The sequence below is a fragment of the Phallusia mammillata genome, chromosome 4 (genome assembly GCF_965637545.1).
Source record: "Phallusia mammillata chromosome 4, kaPhaMamm4.hap1.1, whole genome shotgun sequence".
NCBI lineage: Eukaryota > Metazoa > Chordata > Ascidiacea > Phlebobranchia > Ascidiidae > Phallusia > Phallusia mammillata.
In genome coordinates, this window is record NC_137255.1 from 27,710,993 (window position 1) to 27,736,087 (window position 25,095).

Genomic DNA, 25,095 nt, shown 5'->3' on the forward strand with positions numbered 1-25,095 from the left:
CGTTAGAAAATACCTCGGTTAAACCGGATTCGGTTAATCGGGATTATTGCTTAATTAGGACAAAACTTGAGGTACAATTGATTTGTTATGTGGCAAGGCTTGAACTATTCGACATCGGTCAGTCCGGATCTTCGCCTAATCTGGAAAATTGTTTGGTCCAAACGAGCTGGGATTAACCGAGGTTTACTGTACGCCATGTATGTGTTATATTATGTGAAACTCAACAGTTCAACAAAAAACTATGCTAAATATGCAACTCGGTGGTTCAATGTTTTCCACTCAAACCTTCTCTAGACAGAACACTTGATTGTTGACGCGTCCTTGGAAACCACAGAATTTGCCCTTTTAACTTCCCCTTATTTCATCAGTTTTGAGGAATCCCGCAAAAGACAACATGAACTTGCCAAAGCTCGTTTATCGGCTCGCAGAGCACAGCGCAAGAGGAAGGAGGCCATGGCTGCTCTCACTGATCCAAAGAAGATTCTTGAGAAACTAGAAATGATTGCACAGGAGAAGAAACAAGGTAAATCTCATTTATGTACTTTGTAATATCAACCCTAGAGCGCCTGCTTTGTCCGTAAAGTGAATGGTAACCGGTCAGTTTGCCTGAGAAGTGAATGGTATCCGGTCAGTTTAGATTTCGCATTGCCTTGTTTGGTGAAAGTAACTGATTAATTTTCAGTGATGCAAAAACTGTTGTCCGCGGTACGAAAAAAACAACCCTTATGGAACGATTTTTCAAAAGTAAAGATTATTTTAGGAACAGTAGAACATGGACTAAAATGCACTTGAAGTATTGCCCAAGTGCTTGTAAACAGTGAATATATTTTACTGTATGCTTTTGAACAATCACTTTCCATAGATGATAACGGCATCAACTGTTAATATACACTGTAATATGTCATTTAAGTGATGGTATAATGCACCATACAAGATTTTTATCAAGGAACATTTGTGCTGAAACTGTATAAAACATTTTTTTGGGCATTTTTCCAATTTTTTGTCCATCGAAAATTTTCACTTATTTCATCCCCTGCATCTTTAGGTCCTCCGGCAGAGCGACTTCTCACTGCGATCGCGATGAAGCATGAAGAGGAGAGAGAAACGCTGATGTTGATCTTACTCGCTGCAGAAGACGGACCGGATGAGAAGAACGCAAAGAAGATGAATGATGAGGTAAAAAGTCTCAACAGGTTCAAAAATTAAACGTTTTTTTTCTTTACAAGTTTTGTCATTTTTTAATTGTTAATAACATGCGTAATTGTGACTTTACCATGTTATTTTTACATTAAAACTAAACTGTTTTTTAAAACAATGTATTTTTTATTCGCTGAAATTGTATTTACAATTTAACAGATAATTATTCAAATTAATATCAAACAAGCCTTTTTTGCGATAAATACATTGGTCCATAAACTTAGTCAATCCAGACGTTGTGTGTAAAACGTTGGAGATAAATTGACATTTTTTGGGTTAAACAGAATAATGTAACTTTCAACGAAGTGAAATTGGGTTTTTATTAAAAACGTGAATTTTAACCATTCAAATCGGCAAAAAGTAGAGAAACGGTTGAGAAACTTGCCTTAATGGTTGTGTTATATGTACGGACCTTAACGATTAGTTTCTCACTGTTCCGTGTTTTTTGCAGAAACTGAAAGATGCAGTGGAAGAGTTTCGGACGAAGAGGAAGGCTTGGAGACAGGATCGACTGCTCCGTGCCATCAAGGACGGAACAGATCGGATCCTTACTGATGAGGAGCGGAAGAGACTCTCTAATTACGTGGCAGAAGAAAATAAACAGATGGTTTCAACCGTGGCTGTTCTGCTCGAAAGTAAGTTTTTGAGGCAATTTGTGTGCGAAAAAAATGTCATATTTCCAAAGAAACAAATATAGAAACATCAAACAGACTTAAAAGTAAAAGTGATCAAAAATTAAACTACAATATGCATTGTACATGATAAAAACAATTTAAGTATCACATTTTATCTTGAAGTATTACCCTGCTTGTAAACATATACCCTTACGCTGTCAAAGGCAATTGTTGAAGAGCTGTCAAAATAATAATTTATAATACAAGTTCCTTTGCAGTTTTATTTTTTATCTGATATATTTCAAACTCTGTTTGCACAAATCGTTTTTACAAGTTTTTGTTCCAAAACTGGGGTTTCAATTCAGTCTTGTATTTGTTGCTGGTAGAACTGTTATGTTGTATACTTGTTTGTTTCTACAATTGTTGTTTTGATTGTGTATTTTCCTTTTTCCCTGTCTGGGTATTTTTGATATAGGTTGTTTTTTTGCGAGTCACCAAAATCCGTATCATTTGTTTTGTTGTTTTTTTCTTTTAAAAATCTGTATGTGATTTCTTCTATTGCAGGCAAGCGAAGGGCTGGTGACGTACAAGGTGACGTCACAAAGGATGGGGAAAGCACCTCGATCGAGTGGTTGGCGCAACTACAACACACACAAGAGAACGAGGCTAAGTTCACTTCGGAAGTCATTGCTGAAAAGGTGAGAGTGCTCAGTCATGAGAAGTGAGCAGATTGTACACAGTTATTTTTGTGGGTTGGTTGGATACAAAAATCCGTAAAAAAAATCTGGAATTTTTGTTCCTTTGGTTTGTTCATCTTTTATTGAGGCTGTGGCGTTAGTGAGAAGATTTAAGAAGTCCTAGCATCTATTTAAAACCCTCTTGTTTAAATGTTTTGCTCAAATAGGAAGATTTAGGACCAACCGAATCGACCAATTTTCACCGGTTTAAAAATAACATTTTAAAGTCCATTACAGCCTATTAGTCAATTTCCTTATTCAAATAGAATCATTGCATGGACTGATTGACTTTGTTTGATTCAAATTTGTATTCCACATCCGTATCTAGAATTTCCGTTTTGTGTTTAATCAGGTCATTTAAGCCATATTGAGTTATCTTACACTCACAAGAACAAAAATGGTACCAATTTGAGTAATTTATTCCTAAGTACTAAGAAATTTCGAATTTTAGTTTCTGCTGGTGGTTTTATCACCCAGGTATTTGGGTTTTCATTCCATTTTTTTACATTAAAGTTTGCATTACATTATAACAGAGTGATGAGTACCTTGATGTTCTGACCGACAACCAGCGAAGATCTCGTCGTGAAGGTTGGAATGACAACATCGGAAAAGTTGTCTTCAATCTCGATCTGCCATGGCAAGGCAAGTTTTTAAAAAACACAACTGTTTAAAAGAGTAGATGTTGGAGCGTAGTTAAAAAGTTATGTTAAAAAAGTTCCACCCACATACATCGCGCGAACTCGCTGCCTGACGTTTGTTTAAAAAAAATTTGCTTAGGATTTTGTAACTTTGTTGTGTATATTTCAGTGTATGTAAAAATATTATCATATTTTTTCGAAACTTATTTTTATTTTATTTTTGTTTTATTGATGAATTAATATTTGTCTTTTTTTCGATACATTAACTTTTTTATCACTTATTATTCTTTCTTTTTTTTTCTTTCTTCTTATTTGCCTATTTTTTTTTTATTTTATTCATACATTAATATATATGTATTTATTTTTTTTATTTTTTTATCTTTCTTATTTCTCTTTATTTTCTTATTGTTTTAATTTTAATTTATTAACATTTTTATTGATTTATTTTTGTTATCATTTTAATAATTTGTTTATTTTGTTCTCTCAGAGGCTCAACGTCCAGCATCTGCCGGAAGCTTGGATCAGGAAGCGCAAGAATCTCTCCAGAAGATGGAGGATGAGATGGGAAGAGCAGAAGAAGATCTGGAGAAAGAGAAGCAAGAGATCGAGAGAAAGAGTGAGGAAAAAAGAAAATATGCTTTGTGACGTCAATGATTTTTCACCAACATATACAGTGTCATTTTTTGTGGAGTATTTAATTTTTTGTTTTCAAAGCAAATCTTGCAATTTGTTCATGATGATTTTAGACATTGTTTGAAATCATATTTGAGAGATTGCTGTTTTCACATTTTTGATCATATAACCTGAACAAGGATATGGCCCTTTATCGCCATTTTTACATTATTTTCATTATATATCCAGAGGCGATGGGTGAAGACATTGACACAGACGCCGAATTCTCAAAACTGGAAAAACAATACGAAGCAAGGAAAGCTGTAAGTATATGAATAGTAAATAGAGTAATTATAAGCCTCCAAAACAAAATGTACTGTTCTGTAAAACATTTACATACCCTATCACTTGACGGGCGCATCTGTTTTAGGTAGCTTCGGTCAGTAGAACATTTTTCGAGATATTTAATTCTCCATAGGTTGTGAATCACCTAGGAAGGTAGTTTCAGCAACTGTAACAATTCGTAGTTTACTATCTGCAAAAATTGCGGACATTAGGTGTGTCTTCTATAATTATTTCCGGACCCAGATTTACCGCCAAAATTGCGGTAATTTATTTCAAGCTATTGAGTTCATTTTCAACATTTTGCCTGACAAACGCAGCTCCTCTCATCCGACATGGAGAAGCAGAAGGCAAAGATCCGTGAGAAGTTGATGGAGAGGAGACAGAGGAAAGATGAATCGGAGTTTGAAGCACACGCGGCTGCAGGGATGGTGCTCCTCGCGGATGAAAGGATGAAGAGCAGAGATGCGAGGAGCAAGGAGCAAGCCACAAAGCAGAGAAGTTTGGTAGGAGAAGAGAGTGACAATTTAAGTCTTTCAGATGATGTTACCAAAACCCTCCCATAAACTAGCTGAAAAACTTTTGTCACCTAAGGAATCTCCCGCAGACAATAGAATGTAAAAAAGAAAGATTGTTGCTTCTTATCAGTAGTATATTTAGACTGTTTCATGAAGAACAGGTACAAAGCATAAATCATTTCTTTAAAAACAGAAATGATTTTGTTTTTAAAGAAATGATTTATGCTTTGTACCTGTTCTTCATGAAATAGTCTAAATATACTCCCATAAACTACATTAAAATCTGCAAATGAGTTCCTTTGAAACGATTTTGTAATGTTTTTGAGTCTTTACCCAATAATTTCCAAATCTTTATCGACGAATTCGTTACTTAATAATTCAAAAGATTCCTCCCAGTATACTACAAATTTAGTCTTAACCGTATCCCAGTCTCACCGTAATTTAAATAACTCCGCTCTTTACGTCATCTATCGGTATTTACTAAACATTTTTTACTGAGAGTTCTTGCGTTAGTAGTTATACCTGGACCTTTTTTGCTGAGTCATGTTTGTGTCGTAACAGATGGAAGAGAGACTGGCGGCTAGAAGAGAAAAAAGAAGACAGGAGCAAGAGAAATTGGCGCAAGAAATAGGCGGAGCCCCAGAGGTGAGGATATAATGAATTTATTTTGGGGCATCGCAAACGAATTCTTCTGTGGTTTATGCCAAGTTGTGGCATTGAACAGGTTGGCGAGGCATGTCATTTCACCCTGTTTCTTCTAACAAACTGGAGTGCCGTTGAATGGCTACAATAGCCAATATGACCTATGTCTTGTCACCAGCTGCACTGATAAGACCTTATGTTCGAAACAGTGTGCACTGTCTGCAGCTTAGCATGTATTGACTTGACGCTTTTATCTTGAAACTATTAACTTGTAAAAACTGTTCAGCCTAATCGTGTTTTTTGCAAAGTTCGAATTTACAGAACATTGTTCTACTTTGATATTTTACTTTACAGGAATCTCAAACGGAAAGGGAAAGCAAACCGAATACTCCACTAGGTGGCGATCGTCCAGCTACGCTCGCAGTTCCTGAAGTGGACAAGGACAAAGTTGTGGCCGAACTGATGCGGGCTTCAAGAATAATTTCGGAACAAGCCGCTCGCGACCGCCAACGTCATCTAGAACAGGTCACTACTATGACAGTTTATCATTGTCACGTGTCAAAAATGACGTCTCTGTTTGCTAAATTGAGCCATGATTGACAAAAAATTAAAAAAATTGTACTTGACTTGAGTTTGGTCGAAAATATTTTCACCTGACTTGAGTAATTGTACAAAAAAATCCCTTGACTTAAGTTTTGTCCAAAATATTTTTACTTGAATTAAGTTTTGTCCAAAATATTTTTACTTGACTTAAGTGCATGTCAACAAATATTTACCGTACTTGAGTAATTGTCAAAAACTACTAACCAAAAATATTTGACAACCCACCTTTAATCTATTCTTACCTTATACGACCTAGTTTAAACAACCGCTGTAACGATAAGTTTTTTATTTGCAGGTTCGAAGTCGGATCAGAAACAAAAAAGACAAAAAGCAGAGCGAAGCTGTTCAGTTTATCCAGGCTTACCAGAGCGAGAAGACAATATTGGATATGCGTGAAAGTATGAGAATCAGCCGACAAAAGACGATGTTGAGTGAGAGAGTTGAGAAGTTGAAGACTGAACGAACCATGACTATGAAGGAGGGTGGAAAAAAGTGAGTGGTTTTGTTGTTGTTATTATTTTTATTAACTCAATTTCTATGTTTTTTTATCCTCAGTGAGCGGGTAACGCCTGAAAACATATTTCAGCATTTCGTGTGATAGTATTTTGCCGAAAAAATAAATTTTAAATGGATTACTTTCTTCCAGGAAAGCGACTGATTTCAGCAACTTGGTGGATAAGAAGGAGGTTGAGGGGTTGGATGAAGATGACAGGATGACAAGGATCGCAGAAAAGTTACAGAAGAAGTTGGAACAAGAAAAGAAAGATGAAATCCTGGTAAGGAGAAATAAAATTTAGATATTGCCCAGACCTTGTAAAAACAGCCCGAAAACCACCTATTAAAAAGTTAATTCAAAGCGAGGAATTTACTCCAAAAAAGGATAAAAATGGTGTTGTGCAACCTAAAAGTGAATCCAAACGGAGAAATTTTAATCTAAAAAGGTTAAAATGTGGTGCTTTGCAACACAACAATAAAACCAGCCAGCAACCAATCAAACACCAGCCCAATTAGGCGGGAAAAGCGCTACCCTGATTACACCGCTTTGCATTTGCAAAAAAAATTATTCAACAACCTTTGTATAAATCCCATCAGCGAGGGAAGATGATCCGATCCCGCCGTAAACTTTCCGTGATTACAGAAAACCCAGAAGTCGGTAAAATCTGAGATCATCTAAAAATAAGCATGATTTCGCAAGAGTTAAATGCTGTATGGCCGCAAAAACGGGATTTTCCTGTTTGTAACCGCCATTAATTAGTTTTTTTGTTGAGTCTTGCTGCATGCCACTAACACTTCCCAAAACTTCAAGAGCAAGTCCAAATCAGAGCTGCAAGTCGGGCGTTCCAACGGTCTTAATTCGGCCTGACTTCGCATTCTGTGTCAGTAGTTTTTTGAAAATAAATTTACTTACCTAAGTAGCTACTTGCTGGGCTTACCGTAATGCCTAAGAGCCCCAAAACGCATCAAGCTACTGTCTAATATATTGCCTATTGTATGTGTCTTCTTTACCATATTCTGTACAGTGGCGCGCAGGCTTTCGTGTACTGCATGTCGTCTTAATACAGCTTTGCCCTCCAACTGTTCGCACAGTTTGGATAAACTTACCAACCATCAGCAAACGCATGAGTGCAAACATATCAGTTTGCTTACATCAAGCGCTGGTATCATTCTTATTATAAAGCTCATTGAGCAATATGTAAAACAGTAAGATATATTCGCTGTTCCGTTTTTCATGTGTAATTAAAAGCATAACCCAGTGGTTCCAAACCTGTATCGAAGAATTCCTCACTTCACAATCCAAAACATTTTCATTTCTCCCTGATAAACTGCATAGTATATGCTAAACCATACAAATATCATTCAAATTTGGGTCTTTTATCAACTTCACAGATTGAATTCCCTGATCTAATTTGTTTGAGTAAATTCCACCCCTTTAAGTTTAAAAATTCCTTCCCGTTTGGGGACCACTGGCATCTAATGTTGTATGTCTTTTTATTATGACATCACATTATGTTTATGACGTTACAGAAGGAGGAAGAAGAAGCGGCATCGACGTCACGTCAGTTGACGATGGTATTCGAAAATGTGGACGCCGACCCGATTCGACCAAGGACGTCGTCGCGAAAATTTGAGAAGAGCGATAAAGACCAAATCCTGAAGGAGAGAATGCAAAGAAGAAAGAACAAACGAGAGAGAGATGCAGCCTCCGTTGATCCGGATAAAGACGATTCTTAAACCTGAGAGAACAGAAGTTCAAAAGATGTTTGAACTTAAATCATGAATAATTTAGTGTATTTGATGTAATTAGGCTTGTATTCTTCATATTTCTCATGATTATGCTGTGTAATGAATTAGGCCGCAATAATAATTAATCATTTAGAAATCTTTTTAGGGCAGTGGTTCCCAAATTTTATGTAACAACAGACCCCTTAAATTTTAAATTTAACTAAACAATTGGTCCAAACGTACAATTTACTTGAACCTGTTGTAATAAACCCAGGTACACGTTTGGCAAAAAAACAGTAAAGGTTAACAAGGTAATCAAAACCAGATGGTAAAATTTGTTTCAGTTTTTCGCATTCAAAATGTAATATTTTAAAAGCATGTTTACAATCCTAAAAATGCTATTGCATTGTGGAACTTAGCTAACGTGGTACTTGGGGTCTGCGAACGCCATTTTAACCACTGCCTTGGATGGCAATAGTCGTGGTATAACAGACGGCTGATTTTGCCCAAAGCCATTTATTTTATACACACTACACTGTCATTCCATTGCACTGAACACAGTACCTTTATTCCACTGTTAGTGTAGCGTCATTATTATCATTGTTACGTCACAACTTTCACGTAATGTTGTAGTTGTTTAGCTTTGTGCAGAAATATTTAATTTAAAATTGGATGCAAGCAGTGGTGGGATTCAGTCGGTTCGCACCGGTTGTATAGAACCGTCTCACAAAGTTTTATGAGATCAGCGAACCGGTTAGCATTGCTGGTTACTGTCAATGGACTTTTTGTAACAGAACTGGCTGAAAAATATGACTTTGTGGTAGAACCGGCTGACAAAAACTTTCAATCCCACCACTGGACGCAAGTTTACATTTTGTGTGTAATTTTTCTGTTTCTGTCGGTTTTATGATAGAAATAATTACTGAAACTGTTTGTTATGAAATTTCCTTCGTGTTTTGTAAATGCTTCTGGCAAAACTGTGGTAATTTCAATTATTCAATGATGCTGTAGATTGTATTTTTACAGAAACACCGTAGAAAATAAACTTAATTCATTAAACTTGGCACTACACTATGGTGTGAGGCTACATGTATGATGTAGCAGTAAGTCGTAGTTTGATACAAAGTCGGACAAAATGTTAATAATAATGTTGGTCCTTGTAATGTTAGAATCATTTGGCAGCCGTCTTGTGTTCACAAAGTTGGGGGTTCCAATCCCGTCTTGACGACTTTGTGTTTCCCTGAGAAAGAAACTTAATGGCTGTGGCTGTGGAGCCTGATGTGTTGAACTACTCTACTCACCCACCGAGGATAAATATGAAACAGCCAACCCTAATCTAACATGATAGATTTTATTTTACATCTGCAACTTACCCGTGATTTGTATTTTTCTCAAGTTAAATTGACCCAAGGCTGGAACTTAGCGTGAACCTCGACAGACAAAATTGCTATTTTCCAAAAAACTCAACAACTATAGAAATAAAAAACATTGCAGAATGTTTCGGCAAATTAATCATGACTCAGCAAATCTGCAAACAATGGAGATTTAAGTTTGTTTTGATTATGACGTAAGTATAACCTTTCCGTTTAAGTTAGGTGAGGTAAAAGTAAAGTAACATATCATAATGTGCCGTTTTATAGTAGAGAATTTCAGATTATCTTGTTTCTTAGATTTGTGTTTCGTAATTGGTGATTAGGAGACAGGAGTTGACCTAATTTCCGTGTAAAGCTCACCTGAATTATGTAACGGTTTTCAGATTGTTGCATAATACATTCTCGTTCAGTCAAAGTAAATCGTACAGTATATGACATTACAGAAGAAGCACGATCACTTCATTGTAGTTTGCAGTCGTTAGTTAAGCTTATTTGAGGAAGTTGTTTTAAATTTTGTCCCAACATTAAATAAGACATTTAATTTACAAAATCTTGTTTTACCTCATAAACTTGCTAACTGCATAATAAGGTATTTTTTGAAATAGTTCTTGACCTGACTCTAAAACAGGCAGGAATTTTATAGAAGCGCAAAAATGGTGATGCCACAATCAGTGGATTAAGTTTGCATAAGCTGCAGTTTAAGAGTTATACTGTCAGAAGTTTGGAGTGTTATTTTTACGGAGCTTTTTTTCTGTCAAGTGTTCCGTGGAACGTAGATTTTTATTTTTAACTTATGTTTATGTTTCATTGTAGATTGACCTAGTTAATTTACTGTTTATTTGCTGAAATGGAAGCCAACCATCAGGCCCCTGAAACTAGTAGCACTGATGTTGAAAGTGTGTTGTACAACAATGAAATGGATGGGTAAGAAAAAAGTGTTTGACATTTTTGTGCAGTATTTATATATATATACGTAGTAAACTTTGGTTAATCTCTGTCTTTGCATAATTCAGGGAAAAATCAGTCAAAAGATTTCAAAAGAAATCAAAAGATTGTAAAATGGAAAAGCTTGAACTAATCAACATGGGTTAATCCAGATATTTGCCTAATCTAGGCAAATTTTTCCAGTTCAAATGGGTCCAGTTTAACCAAGGTCTACTGTAGTATTTCCACATGTTATATTGATTCAAATGACACTTTGCATGTGGGTACACTCAAGGTTGAATTATCTATGAGGCATAGTAAGCACTTGCTAATGGAATCCAAAGATAGAGGACACAACATATACTTTTATCAGCAAAATTCTAGTGGTGTCTCAGTATTTAGATGTACAGGCAAATTTGATTTTTTTCTGTTTCTATCTGAATATCTTGTACAAAAGTAAATATTGCAACTGGAATACAATAAATTTCTCTTTTGGGCTTGCTTGCCACCCACCTACTTAATAACAAACTTCCACTGTATGATACACCACAGTGATAAGTGCTTAAGGTCTCCGAAGTGCTTAATCCGGCATATTGATAAACCTTGGTTAATCCAAACCCGTTTGGACCAAAAATGTTATCTGGATTAGGCAAAGATCCAGTCTATCCAATGTTGAACCACATTACAAATCATTTGTACGTCACATTTCGTTTAAATTATGTGAAGATCCGGATTAACCGAATCCCGTTTAACGAAGGTTTACTGTATATATTATATAAATTATGTTTATAGTTAATCTGTGTTAGGCTATGTGCAATATATCATTGAAATACAGTAATAAGATGTCTTATAATGATGGCTGGCTGAAAGTTTAAGATTAGAATATTGAGCGGTATGTTCATGCTAACAATCAAAACAGTTGTGATATTTAATGTATTGTAGTTTACTAATAGGGTCGATTTTCACATATTAATCATTCAGTTGTTTTTACGCACAGAACGACAGTCGGTTGGCTTGGAAGTTGGTGTCGATGGAAACCAACATCGGAAAATCACTTGATTAAGGCAGAAACCAAAATGCTTGAATGTAAGTTTTCTGCTTATCTGCTTTTGTCTTCTTGACTTTAAACAAAAAAATTTCTTTTACGCTATCATCTTACATTAGTTTGTGCATTTTATAGAGTTTTAAATGTTGACAATCATGTTTAGAGGTAAAAAAATGCTTTAATTTGAGTTAAGTTGATTACTGGGTCATAAATGGTTCACTAGGTGTTTATATTACACAACAGCTAAGCATAGTTGACAGTTCTTACTCAGCTTTTACTGTTATAAGCTATTGCTGCCAGGCATAATATCAAGTTTATAGAGCTCTTCTGGCAAGTATTTTTATTCCGAAGTTTTACTGAAGGCGACCGGCATAATATGTTGAAACATCAGAATAAAAATACTTGCCAGAAGAGCTCTTTTAACATGGACCTTTGCTATTGTTGCTGGAATTAGTGTTATACATTAGTGAGATCATCCATATGTAATGTTTATGTGCAGTCGTAAAATGCCAGCTTCATAAGATGTTTGTGTCACTGCCGAGTGGAAATAAAATTTGGACTTTGGTCGCCAACAGAGGAGTGAAAAACAAAACACCTCTGGTGATGGTCCATGGATTTGCTGGGGGTGTTGGATTATGGGTAAGTCATGAAAAAAGGCTTTAAGCCTGTGGTTCCCAACCGGGGAGGAATTCCTCCCTAGGGAGGAATTTTATGAGTTCAGGGGAGGAATTTCATAAAAACTGCAAAACAAATTACATTGGAAATGTTACAGAATATTTTTGTGTATAGATTATTATGTCCATTATAATTTGGACCCGGTTCACATTTGGTAACGGATTCTGAATGGACATCCCTAATTATAAGGTCTATTTCAAATTGCTATAATTTTTTGTGTTTAATTTGTTTTTCTTCTTATGGGGAGGAATGAATAGTTCGAAAATGGGCGAAGGGAGGAATGTAACAAAAAAGGTTGGGAACCACTGCTTTAAGCATTGTTTGTGTCATAAATTGAAGGTCTGTGATGATCATAAAGAGTTGCACTTTGCAATAGTCAGTTTTTGTGGCAGACATAGGCACCGTCATTGAATTTGATATATTTTCTGCGAATGCCAAATATATTTTCTGCGGATGCATATTTTTTGTGTGAACAAATGTCTTTCCTTTGTGTATTGTGTTGAAATAAACGGGTATTTCCCAGCAGAGGAGAGCTGCCAACATACTATGATTGAACAGTAACCCTATGTGACTTTGAATAAGATTGTAGTAAGCCCTTAAGCTCTTGCTGGTCCTGCAAAAGCGCTTCGTTAGGCCTTGAAAGTTATGTTGCCCCCGCATGTCATTTTGAATGAATGACTAAGTCAACCAATAAATCTATTCTGTACTGTAGGCTTTAAATTATGAAGCACTGAGCAAGAAGCGTTCCCTCTATGCTTTCGACCTGCTTGGATTTGGAAGAAGCAGCCGACCAACGTTTGACACAGACCCTCAAGTTGCTGAAGAAACATTTGTTCAATCGATAGAGGAATGGAGAGAGGCTGTTAACATAGATAAAATGATTTTACTTGGTCACAGTTTTGGTGGATATCTAGTCAGCTGTTACGCAATGAAATACCCTGAAAGGTTGGTTTCTTTTCATAAAAAATATTAGTTGTTTGCATAATCTTAATTAACAAACTGTGTTTAGGTGTACAGAACAATTTGCAGGCTAAAAAGTAAAAATAGCAATTAAACTACAACTGTGATGTGATAGATGAAATTGCTTTTGGTAATAATTATGTTAAAATAAAGTTCTAGCATTGTCATCATGCACACCCCTGTTTTGACATTTTTAAAAAAATTCTTAGCCTCAATTGGAATCATTCATGGCACTGTAGTGCGCCCAAGTCTTCATGAAATGTATAATTTCTGTGATTGAAGATTATTGGCGATTTACTGCAAAAGTAGAATACTAATGTTGAACTACTTTAAATGGGCCTTTATGTCTCCAATTTAGTTGTATTTAAAATTTGTTTTAGAAATATCTTAGATTTGTAACCTATTGAACAAAAAAACTTTTTACAATGCAGAGTAAAAAGTCTTATTCTGGCTGACCCATGGGGTTTTCCCAAACCTGACCCAGACAGTGAAAGGGCACGGAGAATCCCACTATGGGTCCGGGCCATTGTTCGTGTCCTAAGTCCGTTCAATCCTTTATCCGTCGTCAGAGCTGCTGGACCCTGGGGTAATGTTAGAATTTTTTATATAAGCTGATACCATTGCTACTGCTACAAAAAATTGTGCAAAATTTAGCAATCACAAAACTTTTAATGTGCTTTTTTGATTTGCGTGACTTTTTGTATTATGTGCAAAGTTAAATGTTAGGTTTGAGATGATTTGCAATACTAAAAATGTGCATTATAGGTGTTTTTTTATCCAATTTTCTTATTTGGTATTGTTTGTTGCAGGACCTAACTTAATTAAACGATTTCGTGCTGACTTCAAACAACGATATCCAGAAGTGACAGCGAAGGATGAAAACACTGTATTCGAATATATTTACCATTGTAACGCTGGCAATCCAAGGTAAAACTTTACCCTCTACAAGTTTGTTCTCTGTGTGTGATAATACAAAGTGCTGAAAAAACAATAAGACAGTCCCTCTCTAAACCTTTTTTTAGGTGGCCTTTATCTAAGTTTAAAGTAAAAAATAGCCTTCGTTATGTATTTAGATTTAGATTTCCCGTGGTTGTGAATTTCTGCTGCTCTAATGGTAGCTTTTTGTTGTATTTTTTAGTGGAGAAGCGGCTTTTAAAGAAATGAATGAAAATTTGGGTTACGCCTACAGGCCAATGTTGACTAGAATCAGTAAGTATTTATCTAAATTAGAAAGACATTTTAAAGCAAAGCTGTAACAAAAAATTGTTAAACTGTTTTTCTTGACTTAGTTTGTATGTTATATGTTGTGTACAAACAAATCTGTTTCAAACCAACATTTTAATTTTAATGATGAAAATAATGCAACATGCATTATTGTTTAAACGTTTCGGCAAATGCTCATGCCTTCATCAGTGATATGAACAATAACGTTTGAACAATAAAGCATGTTGCTTTTTACATTTATTTGGGCCTTTATTTTCATCATTAAACATTGTAAACTTTTGAAATACATTTTTAAAACTGACAAAAATCATATTTACAATTTGCAGGTGCAATGAATAAAGAAGTACCCGTGACCTTCGTGTACGGTGCAAGGTCATGGATGGACATATCATCTGGCCATCAAACACAAAACCTTCTTCCTGACAACCATGTTGAAGTTTATGTAAGTTGAACTTAATTTTAGATAAAACGAGCTGCCCTAGGCCATACAGCCAATGCCTTGTTACCAGCTGAACTGATGATGCTCTATAGGGTAAAGGGCTGTGCACTGTCTGTAGCTGCACTTAATATGTTGTCAGTTATGATCTGCTCAATTTTTTAATGTCAGCGTCTGCAATGCAAAAACAAATTATTTTGCATGAATATGTATCTAAACAAATCAAACTTTAATAATACCACCCTTTTTCTAATTGGTTTTTGTATGGGGGCCCATGTGTCTCTGCTTGCAGTAAAAACTGTACACCTCTTTGTCTTCACCTGCAAATCTATGTATTAGGGCTGGGGTCGGCAATCTTTTAAGCGACACATGTGATTTACTTGTTATTTCCATATGGCAATGGCTTGACATGCCAATATTTTAGTGGGTAGTAGTGATTTGTGCCAGCGCATTCTGAGGTGGGGCATAAGCCACACTGGGGGTAAGACGCATATTTTACCTAAATGTAGACACAAGAGTAAAAAAATTTCTGAAACACTGAAGTCTTGCTTCAAACGTTGTTTTCTACTTGCAGTCTGTAAAAGGAGCAGGGCACCATGTGTACGCTGACCGACCGGATTTGTTTCGAGAAATTGTTACCGCTGTGTGTGATGCAACAGACACTGATGACTGAATAGCCAAATTCAATCTTTTTGATGCACTTCTTCCGATATTTTAAACTTTTTGTTTGATATTGTTTTGCTTTTTTTAACAGAATGCAGGGTCTGTAGTACTTTTGCGCAGATAAAAGCTCTTAAAAAACATAAATTAAACGTCTGTAGTTTACATTTTGGAAAAAAATTACCTTTGTTGCTTCAATTCTGTAAAAATTACATCTGTAAAATGTTATTTTCACATTTTATATTTCTCAATGGAATACTAGAACATTTAAAATGGTCTACGCTTAATGGATCTGTCTGCCATGGTGATTTGAATAACCATGAATTTTAATAGGAATGTTGTTCATTCACTGTTTGTCTTTCTGTATTTTCATCAGCAGGCACCATTACAACGTTTCTGTGATTATTTGTTCTTTTTATGAAACCTCCATGTTATGGTTTAGTTTTATGTCTGCCTCATGTTTTTCAGTGAAGATTTGTGTTACCAAGTCGTGCAAACTTCTAGAAATTTTATGTCACAGCAAGTTTCATTCAAAGAACTCTTATTCAGTGAAACTTTATTATTTTCTGTTTGTCTTTCTTTAACTGTCTGATTGCACAACAATGAAGGAATGAATGTTCCATCTAAAAATGGTAAAACCAATTAAAAACTGGTAAATTTCAAACTTATAGATCTACTGTTGATCTCAGTTTACTCAAGGAAGCTTATGTGTGTGAAACATGAAATTGAAAATACAGGGAGCACCGGTTTGAGTGTGTCATGCTTTTGACGAATTTTTTGTTCAGATAAATAGTTTTTTTGTCAACCAATTCATTTTTTTCTTTTTGGGTTTTTGAGCATTTTTGGGTTTTTGTTCACTTTTTGCTTTTAGAAATTGTTGTCAACTGTAATTGATTTCCACCACTGATCTGGAGCCATGTCATATTAGTTTTTCGATCGGAAAAGCTAGAAATGTCCTGGCAGGGTTGGAGACAGTAAATGTGGCAAAACAAAACAAGGTTGTCATGCCAACTGTTGGACCTAAATCTGATTTTTTGGTGTTTTGTTTTAACTGCATTTTATCGCAACAAATAAAAGCTGCCTTAGCATCAGTTTATTCTTTGCACTTTTGTGATCTATATTGTATTTTAGTTGGGTGTGAAAAAAATTGATAAAACTGACCTAAAAGATTAGTTCGAATTTAAACAAAGTTAAGGTCAAAAATTTTACTTTTTAAAGTGTCTTGCTCGTGACAAAGAATGTTAGGTATATTTAATATTCTAAATTTTAAACTCAACAGATTGAAACAGAAAAGAGGAAGTTTGTCGATACTGAGATTTTTTGTCTGCAGTAAAAAAATCATTTGTACGTCACGTAGTTGTTCAATAATAAATGAAACAAACTAAAACTCTTGTCAGTTAAATTATTAAACAACTTTTACTAATTGTGCACAGCTTTGCCCACAATAACCCGTTTACACAAAACACAGTAACATTTTGCCAATGACGTTTCATTTTACAGGTGAGGAGAAAATGCTGGCAAATTTGGTTGCATGACTCAGCAAATCAGTCAGCTGATAAAAGTTTAAAAGCGTGTGCATTTTAATGCAAGTCACCCTCGGTACAGTTAATTTCTGAATTCTGATCGTAAGATATCTGGGCGATTGGAATTATCCTAGTAATAACTTTTTGCTATGAAAAAAATCGCTTGCTTTGGTATATTAAAGTTTTTGCTTATTATTGTAACGATTTTTTTGCAACAGGAAATTAAACTTCATAATTTTGGCGATTTTTCACACTTTTTGAATGGCAGAACTCGAAAGTTTAAAAGGAGTTGAAGAACTGTGTGATGAAGATTTAGAGTCGGAAGGGTGAATTTTTCAGGAAAACGAAACAACATTTTATCTATTTAATTGTAGATGAATTCAGGACACTTTACTCCATAACCCATGCCTTTTTTTTCGGTGTCCTTGCTGTTATGTAGCCGTTCAACAATAGAACTGTGATGATGAAGTGACTATGCAAATAAATTTGACTTGACTTAAAACACCTTTCCTATTTAAATGTAGATTTTCTTTCAATAACAGCCATGTGCCAACTCCCAAATCAGACCACATTTTGTCAGAACAAACATTTATGTTTAATTGCAATGCACAATATTAGTCTAGATATATTAAAACTTTAAAAAATGTAATGCTGTTTTCATTTGTTAACATGCACTTAAAACTGGTTTATTATTTTATCAATAGATCGACAACCGGTTGTTTTAAATGGAAGCCAACATCAGAACAACATCTCATAAAAGCGGAATCCTGCATGTTAAAAGGTAAATTTTAAACATTGTAACAAATTGGCTAAAAATCTTGTAGTAATCATCGATTTTCAACCGCATTTACACAATAGTGCAAGTAAAAATAATTGTAACACATTTACTTTTTTTAATTTTTAGTTGTAAAATGTCCGTTGAAAAAGTTGTATGTGGATTTACCCAGCGGTGAAAGGTTGTGGACGGTAATTGCCAACCCTGATGTGAATGATAAAATCCCACTAGTAATGTTGCATGGATTTGGTGGAGGGATCGGGTTTTGGGTGAGTAAAGCTTGTTTATGGAAATGGATTTGTACAGCTATCATTTATTGTATGGAAAAAAATGGTTTCCAGTGTGCAGTGTGTTTTCACTTTTTCAGAAGACTGTTGTTCGAAACTATCCAGGAAGGTTTCTTTTTTTGTTTTTATGTAAATTCCACCCTCTTTTTCCCAACATTGCTGTTTATTGTTCAAAAGTTGCAACATGTTTATAATAAATTAACTGTATTTGGTCTACTTTTATGTCTTTTATAATATCTTCTCAGTTATTGTGGATTTTTATACAATGTATGTAATTATGGCAATCCAATGATTTTTTCCTAAAAATAAAATCTACGCCTGATGGAATGTTAAATTATACTTCTCCATTATCAGGCAATGAATTATGAAGCATTAAGCAAAGATCGGCCTGTCTACACTTTTGATTTGCTTGGTTTTGGAAGAAGTAGCCGTCCGAAATTCAACGACAGCCCGGAAGAAGCTGAAGAAATATTCATTCAATCAATTGAAGATTGGAGGAAATCTGTTAAAATCAACAAAATGATTTTGCTTGGACACAGTTTTGGAGGATATCTAGCATCTTTATATGCACTCAAATATCCTAAAAGGTAAATTTAATTGGATTTAGTTGTTTTCAATGAATGAAATATGAAAATATTAACCATAGTTGAAGTACAGTATCCAGTAACTGCAGAAAGTTGCAGTAACTACAGGGATGCACCATTAATGCTGTGAAACAGGGGTTTGCAACCTGCGGCCCGCGGGTCAAAAGCAGCCCTTGAATAAAGGTTGTGTAGCCCGCAGAGACGCTTGGATTTCAAATGTACTGGCAAACAAGTCCAACTATCATTTATTTCTGAGCAGATTAATGCACCCAGTGCTATTTTTATGCAACCTGGCAATATGTGGCTAGAATCAAGTTGGAAATTTACTTGTAGGCATATTTTGTATGCAAAAAAGTAAAACCACCTTGTGTTATGCACAGGTGCGGCCCGCGATATAATTTTGCCAATTGTACTTGGGCCCCACAGTAACAAAGGTTGCACACCCCTGCTGTAAAACACAGGGGTAACTCTGAAAAATGTTCCTGTAATATTTGTAAATGGTTTGTGTCTACCCAAACAAATATTTAACACCTGTATATATAGTTACATGACTATCTTGTTTACATTAGTGGGTGTTCTGACGAATTATTCAATATTTACTCAATATACAGGTTACTCGTTACATGTTTTTTTCCACTTAGCTGGTTCTGGAATATGTTTGTATTCTTAACAGTTAATCATAATATTCTTGCTTGTATTGTCAATCGGTGCAGTAAGTATGTTTTGTAAGTGGTCTGCAACAATTGTTTAATCTAAATTCAACAAGTAAAGTATACAACATACATTTATTTTACATTTTCAAGCACTGCAAAGACTATTATACTGGTGCTAAATGTGGTCGACTTTTTGAATATAAGTGATATGCAAACAGATTTCTGTGTATGCGAAACAACACTAAAAAGTATGGTAACTCTAATACCTTGTGGAATTGTGGTAGAAAAAGTTTAGACACACTTTTATAAAATTTTACACAAATGAGAAAAACAAATGAGAAAAACTTACATTTTTTGTAAGTTAATTTGGTTAAAAAAACATCTATTAAAAAATTATCTTTGCAGGGTAACAAGTTTAATCTTAGCCGACCCATGGGGCTTTCCCGTGCCCAAACCCGAAGATTTGGAACGCTTACCTTGGTGGATTAAACTAATCCTACGATGTGTTGAACCTTTTAATCCCCTCGCAATCATAAGATGCTGTGGACCTGTCGGTGAGCAAAGCTGTATTACTTAACCAAAGATATTTAGTGACCACTTATAGAGAAATGGTAAAGATACATTGCTAAAAAAAGGCTTTCCAACTTTGAGATACAAATATAACTACTGCTGTTTAAACCAGTAGAAAATGAAACATTCTGAAAGTTGCTTATGGTTTTGGCATAGTAAAACGTATTCACACAAAATATTGTTTGTTTTTTTATCCCAACTGTGGAAACAACCCCAATTTGACTATACATATGCAATAACATACTTAAAATAACAAACAGAAAATTTTATTGACAATGCTTTAGCTTGTTGACACCTCATTTGTGTTTTTCTTATTGGAACCGTTTTGGAAAATCTCACACTCTGTTCTGTATTTCTAGAAAGTAAATATTACTTCTCCATGATAACCCCATGATTCAACACTATTTATGACAGGTCTTGCCCCTGCTAATAAAACCTTGATAGAAAATACTTTCACTCGAAAATTTCACACCAGTATGTGTAGGCCTCCCAGTGTAGTTATTGATGAAAGTATTGAACAAGATCCATTTATCTGTAAAAAATGAAAATAATTTTGTTGTTGTTAGGTCCCCGATTGATAAAACGATCCCGGCGAGATTTTAAGCAGAGATTTCCTGAAGTGACAGAGCAAAACAAAAATGCTGTGACTGAATATATTTACCACTGTAACGCTGGAAGACCAAGGTAGCATTACAATATGTGCTGTAAAGTGTTTTGTAACTATTGTTTTAATGTAAGATAAGTAAAAAATCATTAAATCCTAAAATTGCAACATTTTCACGTATTATCAGAATTTTGTACAAATGTATGTATGGCAGAAATTATTACACACTTTTCTATGTAGCTTATATTTTCTATATTTCAGTGGTGAATCTGCCTTCAAGCAATTAAACCAACATGTTGGGTATGCAGTTAATCCAATGATCAATAGAATAGGTTAGTACCAAAAACATATTTTACAAAGTACAGTTATAAAAATCGTAACATATAATAAATTAAAGTGTTAAAAATTGTGACATACATTAATTGATTATTTTTTTTGTAAAATTAATATTCTCAAAAATTCAACCTTTTATTGATTAAAGACAAATTGGATGCAAATATTCCGGTGACATTTATTTATGGAGCAAAATCTTGGATGGACCGCTCATCCGGTGAAATCGTCAAAGATCTTATTCCCAACAAAGTTACAATACATGTAAGTATTGCTTAAATTTGTCAAAAAGAAAAATTAGTTGAAATATTTATTAACAATACACCAGACACAAAGCCAAGTATATGATTGAAAGTGGAAAAAAATAGAAAATTGTATTTTTTTGAGTTTAAACCTTGATGTGGGACTTAAATTTATGCATTAGTAAACACAAGTTAGATTCAAGTTGGTATCAGTCAATGTATTATATGAATAGCTAAAAGCAGTGAGTTTAGCTAATGCAATATTAGCTGTTTTTGCACAGTCATTGACAAACTTCAACCCAAGTATTGACAGATGTTCTTTACTAGTTCTGTGCAATCAGTGTACATCAGTCACATAGACAAAAAAAGTTACAAAGCAAAATCAGACCAGCGTTTTCAGAAAACTTTAAGATAAAAAAGATTTTTACCAGCAGAAATGGGAAGCCCTCTTAGAACTAGTCAAGATTTTTATAAAAAGCTCCTTAACGAAAAACAATTTAAGTACCAAAGCAACTGCATGATGCATGAATACAGTTTCAAAATTGGGACCACAGCTGTTTGAAACAAACTGGTTTATAGGTTTTGGAGGGGGAAGTTGGCCACCATGTTTATGCTGATGACCCTGATCATTTTAACGGACATGTTTTGGATACTTGTAATGAAGCTGACGGCACATCACTTGACGTCTGTAACAACTGATACATTTTTTTTCTTGTTTTTGTATTTTTAATGAAGAAGCAGCCAAGTTCCGGAGATTTTGTATTTTGTCCTGTTTTTTTCTGTCCAGTTGAATAGTCATGTCCAACCAGTTTGTTTTAAACCACTGGAGTTTAAACAATTTAAAACCATTTTATTCCTTTCTGATGTACTACATAACAAATACTAAACCATGTAAATATCCTTAAAACTTGTTCTGTCATCTACTTCACAGGTTATATTTCCAGTGTTATTTTCAAACCTAAAGTGAAAATTCAATTCCTGTTTTAAGCCAGTTTCTTGGAAAATTCGAACACCAAATTTACATAATCATATTGTTTAGTTGTTTAATTCTTTCTGTTGTTACATAGTAAAACTTTTTATTACGAATTGTTAATCTTAAAAGTTAGCTGTATAAAACACCTAAACAGTATCAACTAAAATTAAAACTTGAACAGTAGACAAAAAACCCTATAAGGCCAAACCTTACTATCAAATAAACACAGCAGCCATTTTTCTGTATGTTTTTGAAAAACAAATTTCATAAAATACCTCTCCTGTCCCTCAGTCAACTTAACAATGTATGATGGAGATTGTTAAACTGTACTCCTTTTTAAACGATTACGGATGAAAATTTGTGTTTGTATTTTTTAAGTTCTTTTGCTGTGTGATATTTTTGGTATTATTTGTTTAATAGTACAGACTTTGATTCACACTTTCAGTGCACTCTTACTTTATTTGATAATTCTTATCAGTAAAAATCAACTTAAACTATATTAGTTGTGTGTTGCAAATCATTGTTGATTTTTTGTAATTCAATTTGCACTACTGTGTCTGTAATAATTACTTAAATGCACTTAAGTGTTTGTGCTTTACGATAGTTGCTAAGTTGTTTTCAGGTGCTTTGGAAATAAATCTGTCCTTGTTATATCAATGTGTACAGTTGTTTCAGATTTTCAGAAGTGTGCCCAAACGTTGGTTTGTATTCTTTTGCAAGCATTTCTCAACCCTAAATGAGTCTGGAAAGATGGCATGCAAAGCTATTTTTTAACATCCATACTGTTATGATTTTTAAATCTTTTTACATTAAATATGTGAATGTTGCTGTAAAGTAAAAATAGAAAGAGACTTATGTATGAGTCACTAAACTACTGTTTGATATGATACAGGGAATTCTGTTTATCCAATTACTAAGCTTTTTATGCAATCAACTGTAATGTATTCCCAACTAATGGCAGTTTGTTTGTTTCTTTTTTATCTTTAGTTGGCAGGCAATGCCTGCATGCGTTACACTCACAATGCTTACTTACTTTAAGCTGCCTACTTTATTGCAAGTCTGTTGGATCATTAATATTTCAGTTTTTGGTGTCTTTAATTTAGTTTCAAAATTGAACTTCTGGAGAGATTATATAAATGTTTCAAAAAATTAAATTTTGAAACTTTCAATTTCCCTGTATGTAGATTACCAATAGTGGTTTTAGATCCAGCTACGATTTAAAACCTGTATGTGTTTTGCTACATTGCAAGAAAGGTCACTGCCCTGTTAAATTCTTGACTGCACCACAAATACGTTGTTTACCTACAGTTTCTACAGGTGGTCTCCAATCAACAAGAAATTTATAGACATTACATTTTAATGGGGAGAAACATTTGACATATTGAACTTTAAACTCAGGTCAAAATAAATCCAGCAAATTCAGTTGAAATCGACATCTTAGAGTGTTAAAATTTTATACATGCTATATCCAGTCAGGAACGTTGCGTATGTGTAAAAAAACATGTTGAATGCTTTGTCAGTTTTTCCACTTTCATGAACAGATAGATGATGCTCCTTTACCTGTTACAACATTTAAACGATAGTCTCAATTTAATGTGAACAAATAATGTACTTAACTAAATTATTTGCATTAACAAAAATATGCTTCTACATCTGGCTAAGATCATAACTCAGAAATATTTGGTTAAGTTGATAACAATATAATACCAAAATTAAAAGAATTTTTGCTGTATTTAATTAACACTAACTTGCAGTTTGTAGATTAGTATCTTTGTATTAAACTACCAGGTAGAAATAAATAGTTTTGGTTAAATTACTTAGTCTTGAAATTACATTTAAGAAACTTTAGTAAACTACAATGCTCAAGGTCAAGGCAAGGAGGAAATCACATGAACCATACGTATGGTTAAAAATTTTTTGAAATGTACATATTGTGCCAGAAAGGCTGCCTGTTAGGAATTTATTAAAACTAAAACAACACTTGAAAATGTTGTTGTACCATTTTAAGGTGGTGAGCTTGTTTCTGGGCACGCTTTGGCCAGACTTTCTCAAATTCCTCACGAGTTTGGCATGTCCAGTTCGCAGGTTGCACACTTTTGTTGCCTCTTCGGGCAGTATTAAAAAATGGCTGCAAATGGTACATTTTTCGTTTAAATTAGGTTCATCTTCCAGTAAAATAATGTTCAACTTACCCGAACGGCACGGGATAGCAACATTCTGGGGTTGCAAAACTTATTGTTTCTTTGAAAATATATTTAACCCCTAACAATGCAAAACATGTAAAAAATATTATATTACTGTTGTTTGTTAAGTGCGTTGGTTATTGGTGCACATTAATGTTTAAAATAGTCACCAACTTGCTGCCTGGAATGTGTAATAAACTAATTATCATGAAATTCAAGAAAATTACAAAGCAACTGTTCAAAACAAACAAAATAAAAATAAAGTCACGTATCAAGGTTGATTGACGTCTCGATTTTTGGTTTGTGTTTACGGCGTGTCGCGTGCTTCGTGTCGCTTACGGTTTAGTGTGTATTTTTGCTTTTCTTGTCCAAAGTGAAAAGTATTACCTGGTGGATATGATATTGCATTCTTACGTCTTTTGAAAGACAATAAAATTGTCCAACACCCGATCTTTTTAGTTTCTCGAAAAATGGCAATTTTTGACAAATCAATTAAATATGTCTATTAATTTCCATTCTAATCGGCTTGTTATTTAAACAACAAACTTGACAAAGCCACAAGCGTGCATTGTGTAGCGTTACTTAGCGAACATATTTCAGCTGTATTTTGAACCGTCTCATTTACATACAACTTTGAAAACGCTGGTATGGAATGGCCTTGCAACCTTTGCTTTGCAAATGTTGGTGGTTTTGCGGTACGACTTTAGAAATAAAAATAAATAATCTTTAGCTGTCTGTGGTTGGAAAATAATAATCAAAATTAGAGTATGAAAAGTTCAAAATCTCGACCACAGCAAGCACGAACTGTGATTAATTCAGGAATTTTACTAAAACAATATCAAGCAACGCAATACAATCTTGAAATTGGGATTCAACATTTAATTGCACCAAAAGTAGTAACAGCCTGGGCGACTGGTTTGTATAACTTTATTTTTAAACTTCTAAAAA

General features: G+C 34.4%; 3 protein-coding genes and 1 long non-coding RNA gene across 4 annotated transcripts in view; 3 read left to right on the plus strand and 1 right to left on the minus strand.

The window, feature by feature from the left end:
• Positions 1-9,185, plus strand: part of LOC145223835 (uncharacterized) — a 34,894-nt gene extending 25,709 nt beyond the window's left edge. Inside the window, exons 39-51 of the mRNA XM_080090231.1 lie at positions 369-523; positions 1,046-1,176; positions 1,649-1,832; positions 2,376-2,509; positions 3,082-3,190; positions 3,674-3,802; positions 4,048-4,121; positions 4,461-4,646; positions 5,220-5,303; positions 5,655-5,825; positions 6,199-6,395; positions 6,550-6,679; positions 7,929-9,185. Coding sequence (XP_079946357.1) covers positions 369-523; positions 1,046-1,176; positions 1,649-1,832; positions 2,376-2,509; positions 3,082-3,190; positions 3,674-3,802; positions 4,048-4,121; positions 4,461-4,646; positions 5,220-5,303; positions 5,655-5,825; positions 6,199-6,395; positions 6,550-6,679; positions 7,929-8,135 — 1,891 coding nt within the window. The 3' untranslated portion in view covers positions 8,136-9,185. The remainder of the gene's footprint in view (positions 1-368; positions 524-1,045; positions 1,177-1,648; positions 1,833-2,375; positions 2,510-3,081; positions 3,191-3,673; positions 3,803-4,047; positions 4,122-4,460; positions 4,647-5,219; positions 5,304-5,654; positions 5,826-6,198; positions 6,396-6,549; positions 6,680-7,928) is intronic.
• Positions 9,186-9,673: 488 nt separating this feature from the next.
• LOC145224872 ((Lyso)-N-acylphosphatidylethanolamine lipase-like) lies at positions 9,674-16,514 on the plus strand. Its single transcript, XM_080091475.1, has 10 exons — positions 9,674-9,693; positions 10,313-10,423; positions 11,421-11,509; positions 11,968-12,107; positions 12,856-13,088; positions 13,535-13,689; positions 13,913-14,030; positions 14,242-14,312; positions 14,654-14,769; positions 15,338-16,514. Exons 2-10 carry the CDS (start codon positions 10,347-10,349, stop codon positions 15,434-15,436), a joined length of 1,098 nt encoding a protein of 365 aa, XP_079947601.1. The 5' UTR covers positions 9,674-9,693; positions 10,313-10,346; the 3' UTR covers positions 15,437-16,514.
• Positions 16,515-17,144: 630 nt separating this feature from the next.
• LOC145224953 (1-acylglycerol-3-phosphate O-acyltransferase ABHD5-like) lies at positions 17,145-22,617 on the plus strand. The gene is made up of 9 exons (XM_080091587.1): positions 17,145-17,272; positions 17,651-17,727; positions 17,851-17,990; positions 18,363-18,595; positions 19,651-19,799; positions 20,382-20,499; positions 20,681-20,751; positions 20,901-21,013; positions 21,571-22,617. The coding sequence occupies exons 1-9, from the start codon at positions 17,208-17,210 to the stop codon at positions 21,688-21,690; spliced, it is 1,086 nt and encodes a 361-aa protein (XP_079947713.1). The 5' UTR covers positions 17,145-17,207; the 3' UTR covers positions 21,691-22,617.
• Positions 22,618-23,303: 686 nt separating this feature from the next.
• LOC145224319 (uncharacterized) lies at positions 23,304-24,304 on the minus strand. The gene is made up of 3 exons (XR_013859608.1): positions 24,157-24,304; positions 23,964-24,092; positions 23,304-23,524 (listed from the first exon to the last, which is right to left on the minus strand). It is a non-coding gene; the product is annotated as an uncharacterized LOC145224319 (long non-coding RNA).
• Positions 24,305-25,095: the final 791 nt, after the last annotated feature.

Excerpts from the sequence above, each read along its gene's own strand:
- LOC145224872 (XM_080091475.1), top strand. The coding sequence starts at position 10,347 with ATGGAAGCCAACCATCAGGCCCCTGAAACTAGTAGCACTGATGTTGAA. Across the intron at positions 13,089-13,534 it reads GCAATGAAATACCCTGAAAG|AGTAAAAAGTCTTATTCTGG; the intron begins GTTGGTTTCTTT and ends TTTACAATGCAG. Across the intron at positions 14,770-15,337 it reads ACAACCATGTTGAAGTTTAT|TCTGTAAAAGGAGCAGGGCA; the intron begins GTAAGTTGAACT and ends TTCTACTTGCAG.
- LOC145224953 (XM_080091587.1), top strand. The coding sequence starts at position 17,208 with ATGGCAGAACTCGAAAGTTTAAAAGGAGTTGAAGAACTGTGTGATGAA. Across the intron at positions 17,273-17,650 it reads GAAGATTTAGAGTCGGAAGG|ATCGACAACCGGTTGTTTTA; the intron begins GTGAATTTTTCA and ends TTTTATCAATAG. Across the intron at positions 21,014-21,570 it reads CCAACAAAGTTACAATACAT|GTTTTGGAGGGGGAAGTTGG; the intron begins GTAAGTATTGCT and ends ACTGGTTTATAG.